Raw genomic sequence first — 23,702 nt, 5'->3', positions numbered from 1 at the left:
TTATAGTTGGCTCTATTTGAGTATTAACTGCTAGTTGTTTAAGTGGTTTGTCTAACTAAAATGATTGACTCGTGCTATGAATTCCTATAAGGGCTTGATCACACTTGCGACCTGATCATGCATCTTAAGCTTCAATGGGGCTGGATAGGGTAGTACACATGGTACTGATGACATACTAAAAAAAATTATACCCTATGTGGTGTACGGCGTGTAGTACCGCTGCCAAACGACCTATTGAAGTGAATAGGGCCTTGCTGCAACCATACGTAATGCATAAAGTTGTGGTGGTGCGTGCTGTCCAGGATCAAAACAAACGGTGAGGAGGCAGGTGGCCTGTCAACTGCCCTTCACAAAGAGATGCACTGTGAATCTCTTTTCACAGGGACACCGAGGGCTGTTGCAAGTGTGCACAAGCAATACCCAGTACACAAACCAGGGCAGGATTTGTTCTGTGCTATGCAAACTGGTGTTTGTGAAACGTGATATAGTGTGGCTGCAATGTATACAAAAAAAGTCCCAATTAAGGAGTAAAGGTATAAGAAATGTGTTACGTGAAGCAAACCATAAAAAATAAAGCAGAAACAACCAATTTATTCATATGACAGCTTGAAACAGATAAGTGAAAGTTGATCGTTGTGAAGGATTATTTCACATAACTGTCCTTCTCAAATCATCTCTATAAACACAGTAATCAATTGATTTATCTTATCGAGAAACAAAACTCAAGCAGAACCTTACCCTGCCGGTTTTGGCCTTGTCAGCTTCAGTCAGTTTCCAGTCATCTGTCTCCGCTCCTGATTTCTGGAGGTCAGCAGTGCTATTCTGCTGCGTAGACTTTGTTTCAGATGATGAACTCAACTGTCTGTTTAAAAAAAAATGAACTATTTGTTGTTTCGTAAATTCTGTTGTCAATTGGCCATCATCTGAGCTATAAACAAAATGGCACTCAGCTGAATCAATGTTATATCTAAAGATCCCCAAAACAGAAGTGGGACCCGATTCAAGTCAGCATACCTTTGAAATAAAAGTATAAACATCTTAATGACAACCCCACAGCATCAATCATATTAATGCAACACGTACTATACATTTTTTCTGACTAATCTACACTCAGAACCCCATAATGACAAAGTGAAAACAGAATTTTAGAAACATCTGAATTTATTAAAACTAAAATACTTAAATATCACATTGGACAAAGTAATCAGACTCTTTGCAACATTTTCAATTTTAGCTTAGGTGCCTCCCATTTCTCTTGATCATTGCTGAGATGTTTCTAAACCTTGACTGGAGTCCAGTCAAAGTAGTAAATTAAATTGATTGAAAATGACTTGGAAAGGCACACACCTCTCTATAAAAAGGCCTGACAGCTGACAATGCATAATGTATCAGAGCAAAAGCCATGAGGTCAAAAGGAACTGCCTGTAGAGAGCACAGAGACAGGATTATTGCAAGGCACAGATTTTGGGAAGGCTACAAAAATAATTTCTTCTGCACTGAAGGCTCCACAGTGGCCTCCATAATTTTTTTAATGAAAAGTTGTTCACAACCAGGAGCCTTCCAGGAGCTGGTCAGCCAAACTGAGCAATCAGGGGATAAGAGCCTTAGTAAGAGGTGACCAAGAACCCAATGGTCCAGAGATTCTGTGTGGAGATGGGATAAAGTTTCAGAAGGACAACAATCACTGCAGTCATCCACCTATCTGGCACAGTGATGAGACAGAAGCATTTCCTCAGTGCAAAACACATAAAAGCCCACTTGCGAGTCTCACCATGGCATTTTTGTTGGATCTCAGCTGTCGAGCATAAAATAAAACTTTTTCTGAAAGAAAGACCTTTGCCTGAGATGAGAACTAGGATGAGGCCCAGATACTTAGTGCATGAAAGGCTATACAGAGCAGATTTTTTAAGTTGATCAACCAGCCAAAGGCTGGCAGCAACTGAATTTTCTTTTAGGCATTCCTTAAAAGCTGTAAGGAAGATGAATCCTTCAGAAGGTTGTCTAGATAGTCTGTCACCTGGATGCCCTGAGTTCTAAGAAGGGCAAGCAAGGGTGCAAAGATATTTTTGAACATCCTGGAAGCAGAGGACAGGCTGGAGGGCAATGCAACAAACTGAACGTGGTTGTCTGCCCCTGCAAAGCGTAGAACCCACTGATGAGGTGGGCAAATAGGAATCTTGGATATATAGGAGAGACAATTACTGACCTTGCAGATTGCATTCGAAACTTGAGAATGTGAAGGAATTTGTTAAAGTATTTTAAGTCTGGGTTAGAATATATACCACCTTTAGGCTTTGGCATCATGAATCGTTCTGATTAGAATCACTTGAACCTGTCTTGTGGTGATACTGGTTTAAAAACTCTCTGGGAAAAAGGGGTAGTTCAGGGCCTTCTGTAAATCTGTCATTGAACAGTTTTTGCATGATTTCAAAGAAGCAGTAAGGCTGTAGAACTTCAAACTCAATCTTTTTGCAACCACCGACTGAACCCACAGGTCTAGGATGTCTGTGACCCAAAGAGATGCAAACGGCAACAGATGCTCCCACACTCTTAGGAGTGGTGGAGGTCTGCATTTTGAAGATGGTCTTGGGGAGGGCTTGGTGGTCTTTTTGAGCCAAGCCTTGTTCCGAAAAAAAGAACTTAACTTAGGTTTTGAAGTTGAAGCCTGGGAAGAAAATGATGGTGCTCTATGTTGAGAGAAGCTTTGAACCCCTGAGAAAGCAGCACCAGCAACCTTTATGTTGAATTGGTCCAGTACTCCACCAAATAGACTTCTTCCTTGAAGGGGCATATATGTGAGGCACCTCTTACAGGTAGCGTCTGCTGCCTATGCCTTTAGCCAAATGATTCTGTACACATGCATAGAGATTAGAGCTATCAAGAATATTAGTTTCATGATGTGTTCCAGGGCATTTACACAAAAAAGAAGAGCAGATGGCAGCTGTTTAATTGCATTGTGACTGCACGATCACATAAAACACGGTCATGTTGGTTGTTTATTGTTCTTGTCCAGTTAGCTGCGGTCTGACATACAAAAATAGCAGCAAGAGCTAGTTGTAGGGCTGGGCCTGCTAAGTTAAAGAGCTTTCAAGAGAATCTCAAACTTTCTGTCATCAGAATCTTTAAAAGATAGAACATCTTTAATAGGTACAGTGAGATGCTGGTTTATGATAGAGATGGCAGGGTCAAGCACAGGAATAGCCCACTTGTTTGTTAGCTCTTTTTCCACTGGAGCTAGTTCAGACAAGATTTTTGAGTAAAAATCATTAAAGGTAACCAAATTGTCACAGCCTGCCAATTCTATCTGTTGATAACTAGAGACTATTTTGCAAGTCTGTCTCTTTGTGCTTATATGGGCCCTGCAAGATTTAGTATTTTTGCACACCCTCTTCATTTCCTTCTGATTCTGCAGTCTATGACTGGTATATCAAGGTCCAACTCTGTTTGAGAAACAGAAATGGGAGAAGAGGCAGGGCATTTCTGAGCTCTTAAGGTGGCTGAATTAGATCGTATTCTCGTTGAGATCACAACAGATTCAGAACATTCTGCTTTCAAGTAGTGCTTAAAATATCTGGACCTGGATGTTGAGATTGATGTTAAGACTAGTTCTTGCTCTGGTACAAAGGCGCATTGTCACATTGTATCCACCACAGCTACAAGTGAGGATACTCCCCCGTAGGGTAGCCACGGAGTTGAGCTTAGGAGATAGGGTAAACGTGTCTGGTAGGAGTATCCCAGGAGTAGACCCATCCTGCAACCAATTCTCATGGTGGAAGGGCAGCAGAAAGCACTTGAGTACCTTATAAAGGCTCTACGTGGAAGTGGTGTTAATGTGGGCGCCCAGTAGTGTGATGTAACACTTGGTCATCCACCCGAGATTGACCTTTGAGTGGTTGAATTTTATCAACAAGTTTGAAATGTGTATACTGTGAAGTGAATATATTCCAAACCTAGCCCCATTAACACAATAACAGCTAAGATACAGGGTGACTGTGTTACCTGTTCACAATGCTGGACTGTATAGGTTGTCCAGGCTTTGCCTGACATGGTGGGTGTTTGGGTGTTTGGGTGTTTGGGTGTTTGGGTGTTTGGGTGTTTGGGTGTTTGGGTGTTCCCCCCCCCCCCCCCCCCAGGTTGTCTTCAGGAACTGTGTTCCATAGCAATGGATCACAGCCCTGGACCTGTATGGCACCCTGCAGCTAACTGTGGGAAGGAGAATAAATCAATCACCTACACACACTAGCAAACAACTGAGGAATGGGGTAGGTTTATAGAGAAGGCACCTGGGGAAGTGTGGCCTCAAAAGTTTGCCAGTGTCCAGTTGCCTGCAAGTACAAACCTAATACCCATACTTGGACCTATACTGCAGGACTGACGTAAAAGATTCTGCTCTCCATACAAAAATTGAACTGAAAAAGGGTTGTGATTTCAGTGCGTGACAGACCCACCCAGGACAGGGGCTTTTGGAGGGGACTGCAGGGTGGCCTCTTGATACTAACTATGGGCCCTGGCTTTTAAGGGAACACTACTCTTTGGGGGGTGTGTGCCTGGGGGACACTTGGAGTGGTCTTGTTTGGATTCAAGTCCATATCTCCCCAAAACAGACTCTGGGAACTGGAGGTTCTATATACATATATGGGGCCTCTATGCCTCAAACCAGCAATGACCGTAGATGTTAATGTATTCAGCTCAAACCACTGGGGTCACCTGCCATAATGTTTTAATTGTAAGTAGGAGTCTGCCATCGTGTGCCTCCTAAGTGTCTTCCTCCTATAGTTAATTGGATCCCCTATTGTTTGTGTTCGCATTTATGTGTTTATACTTGTAAAAATGTTTAATGTACAGTACTTTGTATTCAGGGTTGTAGGTGCCCGAATGGTCTGGTCACCTAGGCTGGTTTAAGTACCTGGTTAGCTGCTAGAGGTGGATTAGAATAGTTTGAGTTGGCTGTACTTTAATTATGTTAATTACTCTGCTCTGCTAACCTCTGCCCAGCAGCATTATCAACTTCTGGGTTCCAGGGACAGGAGATGGTGAACCTCTATTCCCAGACACCAGTTCCAGGAAAAGGGGATTTGATAGACTTTGTTGCTGAGGAGGAACAACCAGGTGAGCCTCCAGCAGAAGAGCTGGCATCAAGGCATGGCACTGTTGACCTCTACATACAACAATCGTGGCCTTCCCGCCTTCAGTTTACTTTCCGTGGAACAGCTGGCATCAGGGCAGATCATCAAAGAGCTCTGCCCAGCACCAACAGCAATTTCAGCCTGCCTTTCTCCTACACCACCAACAGAGACTTGGCATTTCCTGCCAGCAGCACCTGTGGAGTTACAACGAACTTCTCCAGCTGAATCGCTGGCAATCGGACAAAGGGTCCAAGACCTCTGCCCCACATCTGCAGCAGTTCTGAAGGCCCAGGGTGAAAAGGTGGCAGTCACTCCCTAGCAGACTGTGTCCCAGAATGGTGAAGCCCACCCAGCTGAAGCGCTGGCAGCTGGACAGATTCCACTACCTCTGTCCTACACCTACTGATGACAACTATTCCCTGCAGCCAAGAATGGAAATGATGTAGACCGACCGAGTTCACTCTGCCCAATTAACGAATGTCCAGACCAGGTGGTCTGGGATCTTGTTAGTCGACTTTGGATGGGGGGAGAAATGTGACAGCCCCAGGCAGGACAGGGGCTTTTGGAGGGGACTGCATGTTGGCCTCTTGCTACTAAGGATGAGCTCAGGCATGTTCACATGGAACACGTGCAGAGCCCACCAGGAAGTCGGTGCAGCGCTGCGCTAATCACAGGCAGTGAGACATTGTCCCAATGAGCGACTGCAGAGATCGGGCAATGTCTCACTGCCTGTGATTAGCGCAGTGCTGTGCCGACTTCCTGGCGGGCTCTGCACATGTTCCATGCAAACACGCCGGAGCTCATCCCTACTACTGACTATGGGCCCTAGCTTTTAAGGGAACACTGCTCTTTGGGAGGTGTGTGCCTGGTGGAACCCTGGAGTGGTTTGGTTTGGATTCAAGTCCACATCTCCCCAAAACGCACAGACTCTGGGAACTGGAGACTCTATATACATATATGGAGCCTCTGACTCAAACCTGTAATGACTGTAGGCGTTAATGTAATCAGCGCAAACCACTGTGGTCGCCTGCCATAATGTGTTTATTTTAAGTAGGTCTATCCCATAGTGTGCCTCTATAGTGTCTTACTACCATTGTAAACTGGACCCCCTATTGTTTCTGTCTATCTTCTCATCTATGTGTTTATACTTGTAATAATGTGTATTGTACAGTACTTTATATCCAGGGTTGAAGGGTTCCAAATGGTCTGGTTACCTAGGCTGGTTTAAGTGCCTGGTTAATTAGCTAATGTTAATTATATCACTTTCAGCTATTAGTTGTTAGAAGTGGATTAGCATAGTTTATGTTGGCTGTTCTTTAGTTGGGTTAATTATATTCCTGTATACATTTTCCTTTGCATACCATAATGTGATCAAGCTTTTATCTGATTTTGTGTGGTATATAAATTCTCTGCAATTTTTCAGTAAACAGTTTGATTTTTTTCACCACCCTACACTGTGTCCCAACCAGTGACTGGGTGGGCTGCGGGATCTTGTATGGTTCTGTTACTGGGCAAGCAAAGCTCATAAGATGGACATATTCTTCTTGAGAACCGGGGTCTGTCATACACTGCCACTGCTGTGAACTATGTTTTTAGTGCTTGTTCAGAATATGTTAATACAATTGCATAGTCTGGGCACAGGTTCACTTTATTTCTCTGGGAAAAAAACAAAAAAAACAGGATATTTACCTCCAACCCACTTTTGTGCTCTTTTCTATTGATTAAAATGTCTTAGAGTGGAGCCGTCTTAAATACACTATAAAAAGGTATTGCTGTGGATACATTATATTTTACATACCTCTGTAGAAACTGCTCGCTCTTTTCATTAATCAACATTCCATTTTCCAGGTGTTTCTCTTCTGTAGGGTTTGGCACTTCTGTGGGGAAGGAGAGTCAAACCTTTAAATGTTAACCCTAGCAAGAACTAAATAAAATGAATTGTCGAAAAATTCGAGTTTTTGGAAAAGCCACCTTATTAAATGAACACAAAGGCCTCACGTACACTGCTGCTGCTAAATGGATGTTTTGGAGGAGTTGGGTGTTTTTTTCAGCAGTCCCTGAACTCTCCTCAATGTTATGGGTAGTTTACTGGCTTTTGATATACCAAACGCTTGCAATAGCGTGCAAACAGCGTTTAAGCGATTTGAAAGGGAAAAATTGTCTACCAATTTAAAATGTGGATAAAAACAGACGAGAGAGAGAGAAAGAGAGAAAGACAGATTTGTTTTACTGCATTTTGGGCATTTGGGAGGGTCTACTGATGTTATCTGTAAAAAAATAAAATCACGCTTCTAAAATGCAAACGCTTATAAACGCTGCTAAACACAGCATGTAAAAAAGTGTTAAACCTGACATTTTTAACCGCCAGATACTAGCTGAGGTTTTCAAATGTCCTGTGTACATGAAGCCTTAATTGTATTTATTTGTATTTTTTTACTGTTATCAGCATTGAAATCAGAGCAGAAGTGAGTGATTGCTGTGCTGTACTCCATGCACTCTTCTTTGTCCCATAAATGAACAAGCCATTATGTACCTTAGACATAAATAACATGCTTTATTCTCTATTATCTCTCGAGTGCAGAAAAAACAGAGCACCATTGCTTTAAAGCAAAGCTTGATAAACTGACAATGCAACATTTCAGCCAACATGTATCTGTATCCTTTCCCCAAAGAATATACTGAATTTGAAACAAAGTCTTTAGGGCAAACATTTTGGTTTAGCTTTAAGACATTATTGTAAATTATGCAAGGCTAAGGCCAGCCTTACATGTATCAAAATTCGGCACTCGATCAGCGCTGGTTAAAGGAGTATTCTGACAGCAAGGAGATCTCTCCGCTGTCAGAATACAATCGCTCAAAGGGCAGAATTCCCACATGCACACCGAGTGTGTGGATGGGGAAATCAAGTTTTTTTTTTTTACCAGCTGGTTGAGCGACAAAAAAAAAAAAAAAAAAAAAAAAAAAAAAGGGACAAGTATTTACGGCCAGCCTTATACTAGAGTATTATGAAGCCTCCTCCATGTTTCACATTAGAGATAAAGAAAAAAAATGTTGTGTGAAGAGGCTTCTCAGCATACATTTATCTTCTATTTTTGCTTCTGTCTTTTAGTTTTGGGGTCTGCTCCCTTGGAGGACAGTTTAATTCAGATAGTGAATTAGTTGTACCTTGATTTTTTGATCATCCAGGATCTGTTTTGAAATTTTCTATTCTTTTTCCATCTTTTTTTTTATCCTTCTGTTTAAACTGGGGTCCGTTTTCTTCTTTTAGCCACATTCAGGAAAGTTGACTACAGTGCCATAGATTTTAAACTTCTTCATATTGGGTATAAAAGGGGCATATTCAAAAAGCAGCAATTTTAACTTTCACTAGACACTTGCATCCTGGAGCACAGAGGCTTTGTAGAGCTTTGATCGGAATAACGCCTCTAATCCTAGTTCTATTACTTGTGAGCCAGACCTCACCAATTAGCTGTCCACAGACCTTTTTATATTTGAGCTGACTTAAGCTAGGGGTTCTCTCCCTGCTATGAAAGCCTGCTGCTGGGTGAAACAGCTGACTGTTGACAGAATACCAAGAAAGGTGCATGTGCTGCCTGCTTGCTTGAGGTACCCTTTCAGAAAATTAAATAAGTATAGTTAGGGGCACAGATGAGCAGATGCTTATTTGTTTTATGCTATGGACTTGTGCATTGAACTGTGTATATCTGCTGCATTGCGGAATAAAAGAACAGGACAAATGTGCTTGGACTTGTGGGGATGAATTTCTCTATCAAGTGACACATAATAGGTTAAAGCCTGACTTCTTTGCCTCCGAACATATGTGTTACACAGGCAACAAGAAGTTACAATTGCTGTTCAATGTTCAAGAGAACGGCAAGACAAAGCAATAGGAAAAAAAACAGCTTCAGCAAGGTCTCTCACAGGCAGACATTTTTACAGAAGCCAGTTGTTTATATATGTGTTACATATAGAGGAATCCATGGATGCAGGTGCAATCACTAGGAGCAGAGGTTATTTTCCGTAACTGGCTGACAGGATTATGGGCGGAGGCATGGTTTTGTCTGTAATTATGGAACCAAGGCTTAGGAAGCCTATACCTGTCATGCGCTGATAATAGGACTAATGGGGCTGCCCTACATACTATATGATGCTAGTTGAACACTGGGACTTGCAGTGCTTCAGGCACTGTGTGGGATCACTTTATTCATGGAGTGCAATGGTCACTTCTGTCAGATTGCCAGGTGGTGCCTTGGAACTATTCTGTGATTTGTACCAAAACCCTTTCAAATAGCCTCTGTGTTGGGTCCTGTGTGCTTAGCTTTAAAAAATATTGTAAATGTCAAAGAGCTACAGAAAGACCTTTTTCAGGAAAAAAGTAATGGGTTAACTACTAACACAACATTGTAGATGTATACCCCGTGGCTATACTGTCACCTACAGGAAGATTGGACAGAATGTAAAACAAAAAAAGTGGACCAGCTACCTTTAACGGGTATATCCTTGAACCTGTTGTAGAATAGCAGTATGAAAAAAAATTCTTCCTTAAACTGTGCAAACTGAACTGTAGCAACAGACCCTTTAAAATGTAAGCACATAATATTTCTTTCTCACTGAACTTTTGAGAACAGGATTTTATTATCGTGTGTTCCAAAAAAAATCCTATGGGTTGTTATTTGAGAGACTCAGTACTATAAATTCAAAACTTAAATGGCATACAAAAGCAACCCCAAAAAAGACTGAAGGCTGGGAAAAGACACAAATAAAAACAAGGGGTGAAACCTTGTGGCTGAAGCTAGCTTTTGGGTCTTTGAATAATAACAGCCAAGGCTTACATAATACAACAGTTCATATTCCTGATATGTGCCTGCTGTACCATGTACCTATTTGAAGAACTATTCTGTTCTCTTTTTATTTCTTCCTTTGTGTGAAATACCTGATTTTCCTGTCGGTCCCTCAGCTTTCCTATTAAAAACTGATCACATTAGGCATGAGAGCACAGGGTGGCCATTTTTCTGGCTGTGCAAGAACTCCGCCTGCTCTCCTCCAATGATCAGACTTGTGCCGACACATGCCCTCTCCTCCCTCAGCTCTCCGAGTTCCTTGTGCAGCTGAGAATAGAGGGTATTTGATCACTTATAAAATAAATTAAAAAAATGTGTTTAGAATGTTTTTTTATCTCTATACACAAATTCACAAGACTACACACCCCTGTTAAAATGTCAGGTTTCTGTGATGTAAAAAAAGAAGACAAAGAAATCATTTCAGAATGGAAGTAAAAATAAAAATAAAACAATATGGTTGCATAAGTGTGCACAACCTAAAAACGAATACTTTGTTGAAGCACCTTTTGATTTTATTACAGCACTCAGACTTTTTGAGTATGAGTTCTATCAGCACGGCACATCTTGACTTGACAATATTTTCCCTCAATTTTTTTCGCAAAAACACTCAAAATCTGTCAGATTGCAAGGGCATCTCCTGTGCAGAGCCCTCTTCAGATCACCCCACAGATTTTCAATTCAATTCAGGTCTGCGCTCTCACTGGACCATTCCAAAACTTTAACCTTCTTCTGGTGAAGCTATTCCTTTGATTGATTGCTTGATTTGGATGTATGCTTTGGGTTGTTTCATGCTAAAAGATGAAGTTCCTTTTCATGTTCAGCTTTCTAGCAGAATCCTGAAGGTTTTGTGCCAATATTGACTGGTATTTGGAACTGTTCATAATTTCCTCTACCTTGACTAAGGTCCCCATTCCAGCTGAAGAAAAACAGCCCCAAAGCATGATGCTGCCACCACCATGCTTCACTGTTGGTATGGTGTTCATTTGGTGACGTGCAGTGATGTTTTTGCCCCAAACAATCATTTGAAATTATGGCCAAAAAGTTTAACCTCGGTTTCATCAGAACATAACACATTTTCCCACATGCTTTTGGAAGACTTTGGGTGCGTTTTTGCAAAACGTAGCCAGGCTTGGATATTTTTCTTCATAAGAAAAGGCTTCAGTCTTGACACTCTACCCCATAGCCCAGAAACATGAATAACAGATTGTTGTCACATGTACCACACAGCCTGTACTTGACAGATACTCCTGCAGCTCCTTTTAAATAGCTGTAGACCTCTTGGCAGCCTCCCTGACCAGATTTCTTCTTGTCCTTTCATCAATTTTGGAGGGACATCCAATTCTTAGTAATGTCACTGTTGAGCAATATTTTCTCCACTTGATGACTGTCTTCACTGTGTTCAACGGTATATATAATGTCTTGGAAATTCTTTTGTACACTTCTCCTGACTGATACCTTTTAACAATGAGATCCCTCTGATGCTTTGGAAGCTGTCTGTGGACCATGGCTTTTGCTGTTGGATGTGACTAAGAAAATGTCAGGAAAGGCCTACTAGGACAGCTGCACTTTTTTTTTTTTTTTTTTTTTACTAACTCCTATGTAACATGAGTTTGAATGTGATTGCTTAACTCTGAACACAGCTACATCCCCAGTTAGAGGGTTTGCACACTTATGCAAACACATTACTTTAGTATTTTAGTTTTTTAGTTTTACTCCCCTCCCCCCCCCCCAAAAAAAAAGATTTTAGTTTGTTTTTAAAATGGAGTTTTACAGTTTATAGGTCCCATTAAAAAAGGTGGAAAAACATCTGAAATGATGTATCCGTCTCATTTTCTGGTCCCATTCCGCTTCCCCAGCAATTTGGGGGTAGTTCAGTCCAATGCAGAGGGTTTCTCAACCAGGTTGAGATATACTTTGAGACGCTGCCCCAGGTGTTTCCCATGAATAGAAGCTAAGTAGGTTTTGTGATATCTTTTTGCCCTCTATGGGAGACACAAAACCTGTTGTCTTGAGTTACCCTGAGTTTGTGGCTTCTTTTAAAAGGGTTATTGATGTTCCCGCACACTGCGCTTCTGCTGTCAAGTGTCTCATGTCCAGCAAACAGTACAGGAACTGTTGCAATTACACCACTGAATTCCGTACTCTGGCAGCAGAGGTTGCTTGGAACAATGAGGCCCTCATGGCTGCTTTTTCTCATGGTCTCTCGGATATCCTCAGGATGAGATAGCAGCCCCAGATATACCCATTGAGCTGGAGAAGTTGATCACATTTGCCATCCTCATTGACTTGAGACTCAAAGAATGAACTCTTTTAAAGAGTGCTTGCAGAAGCCTCCTGTACATTTGTCTCCCTCACCTCCCATGCCTCCTGATACAGAGTTGGTCAGTGAAGATGAACCCATGCACTTGGGCTTCACGTGTCTCTCTGCGGATGAGATAACTCTTAGGAGGAGGGAGAGATTGTGCCTTTATTGTGGCCAGGCAGGTCATTTTTTGAAGTTTTGTCCTACCTGTCCAGGGAACGTCCGAACCTTGAGTTCCTGTTAAAGAGTTTCGTTCCCAGTTATCCCGACGTATAAGCCCCTGGTTTTGGTTACCCTTTCATGGGCTGAGTCATCCGTTGAGATACAAGCTCTAATCGACTCTGGAGCTGCAGGCCTGTTCATTGATGCTGCCTTTGTATCAAAGCACTCGATTCCACTCCAGCTGCGTGACACTTTACTTGCCATTGAGGCTCTGACAGGAGACCGCTACAGCCTGCCCATGTGACCCATGAGACGGTTCCGTTATCCAAGGTCGTAGGGGCTCTTTATCATGAGATAATCCAATTCCAAGTTATTTCCTCAACTAAAGTTTCGGCTGGTTATCCTTGGTTACAGAGGCACAACCCCTCTTGATTGGCTGCGTGCTGAGGTTCTCTGCTGGTCAGGCAAATGCAGTGAGACATGCTTCCAGAAGGTAGCCAAGGGAGCAATGTTTTTAACAAAGCTTGATTTGAGAGCAGCGTATAATCTTGTGGGGATTAGGGAGGGCGACGAGTGGAAAACTGTGTTTAATACAGAACAGGCCATTATGAATACCTCATAATGCCTTTTGGCCTGGCAGGCTTCCATCAATTTATTAACAATGTCCTCCAAGATTTGTTGCAGTAATGTGTGGTGGCATATCTCGATGATATCCTCATATTTTACAAGTCCCCGGAGAGCTACCACACAGATGTCCGTCGTGTGCTTCAGAAACTAAGAGAACAATCTCTATTGTAAATTGGAGAAGTGTGAATTCCAGCATGAACAGGTTAAATTTCTGGGTTATGTCATTTCCACTGCTGGCTTTTCGATTGACCCAGAGAAACTTTCAGCAGTCCTACAGTGGCCTCACGGGTTTACATCCCCTGCAGCATTTTCTTGGCTTTTCCAATTTTATAGGAAGTTTCAAGGCTGCCTTTGTTTCTGCTTCTCTGTTGGCACATCCTGATCCTACGTTACCCTTTATCCTTGAGGTTGATGGTTCTGAGACTAGAGTTCACGCTCTTCTGTCTTAACTTCCTACCTCTAAAAGCGATTTGCATCCTTGTGGCTACTTTTCCGAGAATTTCGTACCTGCGTAGTGCAATTACGAGATTGGTGACAGAGAGCTGTTTGCGTTCATTTTAGCCCTGAAAGAATGGAGTCATCTCCTCAAAGGTACCACTGTGCCGGTTCTCATTCTTACAGCAAGAATTCTGTCACCTAAAGTAGAATTGAGACTGGCACGAACCATAGCCAGAACACGATCAGGAGGAATCGCAGGAACTGGAACGGACGCCATCTTGGAAGTGGAGGAAAATAAGATTTTTTTTGTACTCACCATGAAATCCTTTTCTCTTATATTCACCGACCGACACAGCTCCTCTCTTAGCCATTGGGTTGTTATGCCCTATTACTAGGAGATACTAGGCATTAGTTGTAATACAACACTCAGAACTCTTAGTTCCACCCAGGGGGCGGTCCCTTGGGCAACCACCCTCCAGCCTGCCATGCAGCCATCACTACGTCAACAAGCAGTATAACGTAAAGATAAAAAGGAGGGGCAAGTGCTGTGTCGGTCAGAGAAAAGGATTTTACGGTGAGTACAAAAAATCATATTTTCTCTTATATTCACCGACTGACATAGCTCTTCTCTTAGTCATTGGGATGTCCCCAAGCAGTGCCAAATGAGGAGTGGGAAACAGCATAGAAACTTCATCCACCATGGCAAGTGGGAACTAGTGTAACTTTACCCACAAAAAAACAGTGCGTGGAGAAATCCACCACAAAACCAGTGTACCCTGAACAGGAGTGACTAACCACAAACGCACCAAAAAACTGCAGAATGTAATACAACATCGCATTGACTTAAGGGTACTGCGTTTTTTATCGAAAAAACAGGAAAAAAGAAAATATATTGCATATTCAATTGCAACTATACAGCCGCCTGCAAAACTTTGCGGCCAAAACAGGCATCAGCCGATGCACTGACATCTACCTTGTAGAACTTGGTAAACGTATGGACAGACGACCAGGTCACAGCCTTACACACCTGAGCGACCGACGCTTGGTGTCTGAAGGCCCAAGCCGTTCCGATTGCCCTTGTAGAGTGGGCCGTGACTGGAAAGGGGGGCACCTGCCCCTTCAAGGCGTAGGCTTGTACTATAATCTGTCTGATCCACCTGGAAATGGTGGCCGACGAGACCGCCATACCCTTCCTTGGACCAGCCACCGAAAAAATGAGTCTGACTTCGGAAAGGGAGCCGTGGCAGACAAATACACCTTCAGAGCCCTAACCACGTCAAGAGCGTGAAGGGCCACCTCTTTGGGGTGCTTCGGCTTAGGGTACAATGATGGTAATACAATGTGTGGGCTTAGGACACAGAGATGGTAACACAATGTCCTCATTGATATGAAAAGCCAAGACCACCTTCGGTAGAAAAGATGGTTGCGGACGCAACACCACCTTATCCCTGTGGATGACCAGATAAGGCGACTTGCAGGACAAGGCTGCCAATTTCTGAAACCCTCCTGGCCGATGTGATGGCCACTAGAAAGACCACATTCTGGGAAAGAGTCAACAGGGGAATCTCCCTGATATTTTCAAACAGCGTTTTATTTGAAGCGCCGACATCACAAGGTTCAAATCCCATGGGGGTAACGGTGGGCGCACTGGAGGGACAACGCATCGTACCCCCTGAACGAAGGTACTCACTAAGAAGTGCGATGCCAGGGGTCGTTGAAAAAAAAGACAGCCAAGGCCGAGATCTGCCCCTTGATGGTGCACAATGCCAATCTCTGGTCTACTCCTTGCTAGAAAAACAGCAGGATCCTTGCTATGGAAAAGGAACGGATGCCACCCTTTCTCCTCACACATGGAGATGTAGGCCTTCCAGGTACGATGGTATATCTTCCGAGAAGAAGATTTCCGTGCCCTCAACATAGTTGGAATCACCGAGTCCGACAGACCCCAGTTCCTCAACACCTGGCTCTTAAAGGCCATGCCGTTAAAGCCAGCAATGGTAAAGCAGGATGAAAGATTGGACCTTGAGTTAGGAGGTCCTTTCGCAATTGCAGTCGCCAGGGAGCGTCTGCCACCAGACGCATCAGGTCTGTGTACCAAGGCCGCTGAGGCCAATCTGGGGCAACCAGTATTACTGGGATCCCCTCAGCCTCCACTTAGCGAAGCAGACATGGCAACAGTTTTAGTGGAGGAAAGGCGTAGATCAGCTGGTACTGATCCCACGGAGCCACCAGCGCATTTGTCCACGGATCTCTGGTCTTGGACACGAATCTTGGCACATTCCGATTGAGATGGGAGGCAAATAGATCCACATCTGGTGTGTCCCACTTCAGGCACAGCAGCCTGAATATCTCCGGATGCAATGCCCATTCTCCTGGGTCCAGCATCTGTCGACTATCGACCATGTGTGGAGGAACAGCCTGAACGCTCTCAATTCAAGCAGACCGATCGACCCCAGCCGGATAGACTGGCGTCCGTAGTGATCACCGTCCATTTCAGAGAAAGGAACGATTTTCCGGACTGAATCACCGGGGACCTCAACCACCAGATCAGGGAGTCCCTGACTGGCTGGCTCACCTGAATCTGTCGATCCAGGGACAACTGATAATTGTCCCATTTCAACAAGATCTCCTTCTGCAGTACTCTGGTGTGGAACTGGGCATAAGGCAGGGCTCAACAAACCCCAGGTCGCATTTGCGACTAGAATTAGCGACCTAGCGCCTGGGGCAGCACAGCTGGGGGTATCCTGTCTCCGTGCACCCCCCCCCCCCCAGCGTGATCATGTCGGGCCGCGCTGCCGCCGGCCGGTAATTGAGGCCTTCTGCGGGCCTATGTTTCCTTCTGGAATCTGGCGCCCTCTAGTGGTGGCTGTTGGTATGACAGCCAGCAATGTTAATGGAGCTTTCACTGCCCGCCCATCTCCTCCCCTTTACTTTAAAAAAAATTCTTATTTTAACTTTTTATTTTTTATTTTTTCACTGTTCTTTTTTTTAAAAAAATTGTCACTTTTATTCCTATTACAAGGAATGTAAAAATCCCTTGTAATAGAAAAAAGCATGACAGGTCCTCTTAAATATGAGATCTGGGGTCAGAGAGACCTCAGATCTCATATTTACACTAAACTGCAATTGAAAAAATAAAAATAAACGTCCCTCTAAGAGCTATGGGCAATGACTTGGAGACAGGTGGGGGGGCCGCGCTATCTTCCCCTCACTCATCTCCATGTCAGGCCAGGGACAGGTCTGGATTGCCGTTACGGACCTGGCTCCTAACTTTTTTAGCTGGCTCCTAGATTCCAAGCTAATTTGTCAAGCCCTGGCATAAGGTACTGCCTTGAAGGAGGCTGCCATGAGTCCCAGTACTCGCATGCAAAAGCGTTGCGACGACCACTTGCGGTACAACAGTAGTTTGACCGCAGATCTGAGAGTCTGCAATTTGTCTGAAGGGAGAAAAATTCTCGCTTCCCTGGAGTCCAATAGCAAACCTAGGTACTCCAGACGCTGGGTCGGCACAATCACCGACTTCTTTAGGTTCAACAGCCACCCAAATTCTTGCAGGGTCTGCATGGTGATCGCCACATCCTCCTCTAATTCTGAGGAGAAAGATGCTCTCAGGAGGAGATCGTCCAGGTAGCCCACGATTGCGATTCCGCGTTGTCGCAGCAATGCCAATACTGGAGCCAGTACTTTGGTAAAGACTTGGGGGGCTGATGCCAGGCCAAAGGGAAGAGCCACAAATGAGTAATGGGTTTCCCTGACTGCCAAACGTAGAAATTTTGGATGCCGAAGACATATGGGTATGTGCTGGTACGCATCCTGGATGTCTAAGGACGCCAGGGAGTCCCCTTGATGGAGTGCAGCGACTACTGAGCGAACTGATTCCATTCTGAACCTCTGCACTTTCACAAAGTGATTGAGGGCTTTTAAGTCCAAGATCGGACATACCCCTTCCTCCTTGGGGACCACAAACAGATTTGAGTAGAATCCCTGGAAGTGTTCAGATTCCGGAACTGGTACAATCACCCCGATTCAGCAAGTCCCTTACTGCCTCCAGCAGGGCCTCCCGGCGAACCAGGGATACGGGTATGCTGGAAGGGAAGAATTTGTTTGGCGGCCAAGAGAGAAACTCTATCTTGTAGCCTGTGGAAATCAGATAGCAGACCCATTGGTCGGATAACCGGGGAGGACCACCGGGCTGCAAACTGCCGAAGGCGACCCCCCCACCCGAGACATGGGTGGGGGCAAACCTTCATGTGGTAGCACTTGTTTGCAGGCTTATTAGGCTTGCGGTTCCAGGGACGCTTTTGACCGTCCGTGGGCGTCCTGTCGGGCTGGGGACGTTTTGCCGAAGCACCGGAGCAGACGAAAAAGCCGCTTGTGAGCGGAAAAAGGAGGGCCCTTGCCTACGGCGTGGCTCCTTAGCCTTCCTGGCCTGTGGGAGTAGAGTACTCTTACCACCAGTGGCATTTTTAATTATGTCATTTAATGAGGCTCCAAAGAGCCGGTCGCCAAGGAAGGGAAGAGCCGTCAGGGCTTTCTTGCATGCCTGGTAAGCAGACCAGCATTTTAGCCAAATCAGGCACCTCAGCACCACAGCTGACACTGAAGCCTTGGATAACAGAGGGAGAATATCCAGGGCCACGTACTTAAGGCCTTGCATTAGTTGCTCTGCTAGTTCCACGCAGACAGGGGAGGCCTGTTGCTCTCCCAATTCGCGGCGCAAAACTTTTGCCCACTCAGTCAGTGTCTGCGACACCAGTGCAGATGCCAGTACAGGTCGCACAGCTGACCCCACAAACGTAAACAAGGAACGAGCCACCGCCTCAGCCTTCCTGTCTGTGGGATCCTTGAATGCAGGAGTCCCCTCAACCAGGATCGTGGTTACTTTGTTTAACCTGGATACTGGGGGGTCCACGACCGGAGGAGCAGACCATTTCTTGAGAAGGCTTTCCTCAAAGGGGTAACGCACCGCCATGTATTTGGGGGCCGAAAAGGTCCGTTGTGGGCGACCCCATTCCTTGTAAATGAACTTATCAAAATAAGTCAGATACGGGAACACCTTTAGCCGCGTACACACGGGCGGACTGTCTGGCCAACTAAGTCCGTCAGACAATCCGACAGACAGTCCGTCCTACTTTTGAATGAACGGACTTGACCACACACGATGAACAGACAGTCCGTTGAAAGCTTGCGCGATGACGTGTACAGCACGTACGACGGGACTAGAAATACGACGTCCAATACACTGCAATGCAACCTTCGGCCGTGTAAATCCTTTCTGAGCATGCGCCATACTTAGTCCGTCCAACTTGCCTACTCACGAGCGGACTGTCTGCTGAAACCAAAGTTGGACAGACAATATTACGGAAATTCCGAAAGACTTAGTCCGCCAGACTGTCCGCTGAAAAAGTCCGCTGATGCCCACACACGAGCGGACTGTCCGCTGAAATGTGTTTCAGCGGACTAAGTTGGACGGACAGTCCTCTCGTGTGTACGCGGCCTTAGGTGAACGTGCAGTCCGCAGGTGACCTGGTTGCAATTGCCTGGATTTCTGGGGAAGAAAGACCAGTTTCTGAAGCCATGCCTGCCCCTACCATGTCTGCCGCCCGAAGGGGACTTAGGACAGTGACAGTCCCACCCTCCTGCTGCTGCTGGCTGAGGGTCTCTGACCTGCTGGACTCACCACCATGGGCCGTTCCACGCTGTATTACCGCAATGTCTGATGATCCCCAGTGCTCCCAGATGCAGAGATAGCAGAAAACTGTTGGTGGCCAGCCAGTCGCACGATCGGTGGGCGATCAAACACACGTGTTCAGAACACAGGATAATCTTCCCAGCACCCTGTGATGACCAAACAGGAAGCAGAGGGCACAGGGACAGCTGCTAGAGCACAAAAACGTGGTCCGGCTACAAGAAAATGGCCACCGGTGTTCTCAATAGGGAATCACCAGGAAAATGGCCGACTGAAGACAGAAGCCAGTCTGACCCCAAACTGAGTTCGCCTGAGCAGGCTGATGCTAAAATTAATACACACCATTTTATGCATATTTTTCTAGTATAAAAACAAAGGCCTGCTTGCATTGCATGCATTTGCAAATACATGTGGAAGCAATTCTTCAGTATCAGAAAGTGCATTTATAATCATTAAGAGTATTAAAGGTGGGACATAAATCAACAAAGCTCTTTACAGAATTATTATCTAGAGACTGCCCCACACCCCCTTGAAGGTACAACGCCATATGCAAATCTTCAGAACTTTCAGATAGATACTTCTTGCACAGCCTTGAACAGAGGTCAGCAAGAACTTGCTACCCTCCCCATGCTGCATTTTACATTAGAATATAAAGAAAAAACTTGGCAAGTAACACTACTGCCTTACATAAATCCAGGCAATGCCACAATAGGAAAAGGAAACCATGCCCCAGTCTACCAAAAAGACATGCCAAAAAGAAAATAAATAAAATAAAACTAAAAAAAAATAACTTTTTTTTCAACAGTTGTTACATAAAACACTGCATATCAAAACACAGCATTCCATAATAAATTGCTAGCAGTTCAACCATCCAATACCGTTAACAAAAAAAACAGACCACGTAATTATCTAAGGATCTCTACTGACTCACTGGGGTTGATTTACTAAAGGCATATAGACTGTGCACTTTTCCTTAGTAAAAGAAACCTGGTAAAACTTATTTTTGTAAATACCACCCAATCAGGTGCAAAAAAAATAAATAGGATTTTTGTACCAACCGTAAAATCCTTTTCTCTGCAGTTCATTGATGGACACAGCACCTTTAATCTTGACCTTAGGGTTATATCGCCATTTTTAGGAGAGGACTAGGCAGAACAAATAAAAACAGCAAAGCTGTACAGTACCGCCCAGGGGGTGGTCCTACTGGCTATAACCCCTAACTCTGCTACCAGCTGCTCAGTTAGTCAAAAAGCAGTACGAAACATAAATAGGAGGGGTGGGTGCTGTGTGTGTCAATGAACTTCAAAGAAAGGGATTTTACAGCGAGTACAAAAATCCTATTTTCTCTTTCGTTCATTGATTAATCTAGACCTTAGGGACACCCCCAAGCAGTGTCAAAAAAAAAAAAAAAAAAAAAAAAAAAAAAAAAAAACGACGGTTGAGAACAGCAAGAAAATAACTCCACCCATAACAACCAGAGCTCCTCAAAGGAGGAGCAACCTTAAACAGCCACCTGCAAAACCTTGCGGCCAAATCAAGCATCCGAACATGCGCTCACATCAACCTTCTAAAATTTTGTGAAAGTGTGAACAGACACTTGATGAAGGCACCAATTGCCCTGGTAGAATGTGCCGTGACAGGAAAGGGGGACACCCGCCCCCTTAAGGCATAAGCCAGAACCACGATCTGTCTGATCCACCAAGAAATGGTGGACGGCGAGACCGCCAGGCCCTTCTTCGGACCAGTCACTGATACAAACTGAGTCCGACATCCGAAAAGGAGCTGTAGCAGATAAATACACCCGTAGAGCTCGGATCACGTCCAAAGAATGCAGAGTAACCTCTCTGGGATGTGATGGCTGAGGAAACAAGGAGGGAAGCACAATGTCCTCATTTATGTGAAAGGCCGAAACAATCTTTTGGAAGAAACAAAGGCTGTGGGCGCAGCACCGCCTTATCCTTGTGGAGGATCAAGTAGGGAGACTTGCATGACAAGGCCGCCAACTCAGAAACCCACCTTGCAGATGTAATAGCCACTAGAAAAGACTACTTTCTGAGAGAGTGTCAATAAGGTAGTCTCCCTAATGTTTTCAAATGGCGGTTTCTGAAGCACCAAGAGCACCAGATTCAAATCCCACGGAGGCAGCGGTGGTTGTACCAGAGGGGCCACATGCTGAACCCCCTGAACAAATGCACTCACCAATGAATGAGTCGCCAAAGGTCACTGAAAAAAAGACAGCCAAAGCAGATATCTGCCCCTTAATGCAAGTTTCTGATCCACTCCTAGAGGCGATTCAGTTCGCATTGTGCGCTATACAAGTATTTCATTCATTCATTCATTCACTTCTCACTGCATAAACAGCAGGATCCTGGAAACTGAATATGTACGTGGACGCCACCCCATCTCCTTACACATGGAGATGAAGGCCTTTGACGTACAATGATAAATCTTCCGAGAAGAGGACTTCCGCACCCTCAGCATAGTGGAGATTACCGAAGCCGGCAGTCCTCGGATCCTTAGCACTTGGCTTTCAACAGCTATGACGTTAAAACTAGCGACGGTAAAGCAGGATGAAGCATTGGACCTTGCGACAGCAGGTCCTCCCGCATCGGCAGCCGCCAAGGAACATCTGCCACCATTCATACTATGTCGGCGTACCAAGGACGTTGAGGCCAATCTGGGGCAAACAGGATCACCGGAATCCCCTCGGTGTAGCAGACGAGGTAGGAGTCTGACCGGGGGGGGGGGGGGGAGTGGAGGGAGCATAAATCAACCGATAATGCACCCATGGAGCTACCAATGTACCTACCCAGGGATCTCTTGACCTGGTCACAAACCTCTGTACCTTCCCATTGAGCCGAGAGGCCAAGAGATCCACATCTGGCGTGCCCCACCTTAGGCAAATGAGCCTAAATACTTCGGGATGCAGCGCCCATTCCCCCTGGTCCAGCAGCTGACGACTGAGGTAGTCCGCCTGCCAGTTTTCTACGCCTGGAATGTATACGGCTGACAGAGCCGGCACGCGCCGCTCTGTCCACTGTAGGATGTGAGTGACCTCCAGCGCTGCAGCCGAGCTCCTCGTTCCTCCTTGATGGTTGATATATGCCACCACCGTGGCATTGTCTGACTGGATCCTGACCGGCCGCCCCTGTAGCCTCTGCGATCATGTGGAGAGGCACCGCCTGATCGCCCGAAGCAAGAGCACATTGATCGGCAGGTGGGATTCTTCCTGCGTCCAGCGACCCTGGGCCACCTGTACGCCCCAAACTCCCCCCCAGCAGGTCAGGCTGGCGTCCATTGTGATCACTGTACAATGAAGAGGAAGGAACGACTTCCCGGACAAAAGGGCTGGAGTCCTCAGCCACCAGAGAAGGGAATCCCTGACTAGCTGGCTCACCTGAATTTGATAGTCCAGGGATGTCGGAGATTTGTCCCATTTGGACAGGATCTCTTTCTGCAAGACTTGAGTGTGGAATTGAGCATATGGTACCGCCCTGAAAGTGGCTACCATGAGACCCATAACTCGCATGCAGAATAATAATAATACATTTTATTTATAACCCCCTTTTCATCAAAAGATCTCAAAGTGCTACAGGTTAGAAAACAGTTCATACAACGAAGCGAACATTAAAAAGAACAAAAAAACTTTGCTAAAAAGAAATGTCTTGAGACCTTTTTTTTTTAAAACAGTCAGTGGAATGAGGGGCCCTCAAACTGTCAGGTAGGGCATTCCACAAGTGTGGGGCAGCTGCACGGAAATCTCTGTCTCCCATTGTCTTCAGTCTAGTTCTAGGTATTTGAAGAAGGTTTGAATGGGTAGAGCGGAGGGAACGTGATGTATTTTTTAACTTGAGAAGTTCTTTGAGATGGGGGGGGGTATGCATTGCTGTGTGAGGAGAGATAACTTATACTTAAACCTGGCGGAGACAGGAAGCCAATGGAGTGAGTGGAGAATGGGGGTAATATGCTCATCTTTCTGCGCTCTCATCAGGATCCTTGCTGCAGAGTTTTGGATGTACTGAAGCCTCTGCAAACTCCTACTAGGAATTCAAATGAGAAGTGCGTTACAGTAATCCAGTCTGGAGGAGACAAAAGCATCTGGAAGGGAAATAATGGGATGGCGTTTAAAAATATTATGGAGGTGATAGAAAGAGGTCTGGCATAGGCGATTTATATGGGCTTCAAAAGTGAGTTGGGAGTCCATTTTACACCAATATTTGTGACTGTTGAGAGAGGGATATTAGAACTAGAAAAAGTGATTCTGGATATGGATGATGATTTGGTCTGGTAAGAAGTGCCAATCATGATGACTTCAGTTTTAGAACTGTTTAGTTGAAGAAAGTTGTGCTCCATCCATACCTTTACCTCCTCCAGAGAGGTGGTGAATACTGATAGGGATGACTGTGAAGATGGGGTTTCAGCTGTTGCATTTACATATAGCTGTGTCATCGGCATAGTAGTGAAATTACATTTTATAGTGGCTAATAATTTGGCCATGGGGAGTGAGATAGAGAATG

At 44.9% G+C, this 23,702-nt stretch overlaps 1 protein-coding gene across 1 annotated transcript in view; it reads right to left on the bottom strand.

Moving 5' to 3' along the window:
* Positions 1-23,702, bottom strand: part of ABCC1 (ATP binding cassette subfamily C member 1 (ABCC1 blood group)) — an 852,279-nt gene that overhangs the window by 103,797 nt on the left and 724,780 nt on the right. The window contains exons 20-21 of the mRNA XM_077448931.1: positions 6,925-7,003; positions 739-862 (exon numbers count right to left, since the gene is read on the bottom strand). Coding sequence (XP_077305057.1) covers positions 739-862; positions 6,925-7,003 — 203 coding nt within the window. The remainder of the gene's footprint in view (positions 1-738; positions 863-6,924; positions 7,004-23,702) is intronic.

This window comes from Lithobates pipiens, unplaced genomic scaffold, assembly GCF_037356315.1.
Source record: "Lithobates pipiens isolate NorthernLeopardFrog02 unplaced genomic scaffold, aLitPip1_a1.2 Scaffold_22, whole genome shotgun sequence".
Taxonomy (NCBI): domain Eukaryota; kingdom Metazoa; phylum Chordata; class Amphibia; order Anura; family Ranidae; genus Lithobates; species Lithobates pipiens.
This window is presented reverse-complemented; position numbering and strand designations above follow the sequence as displayed.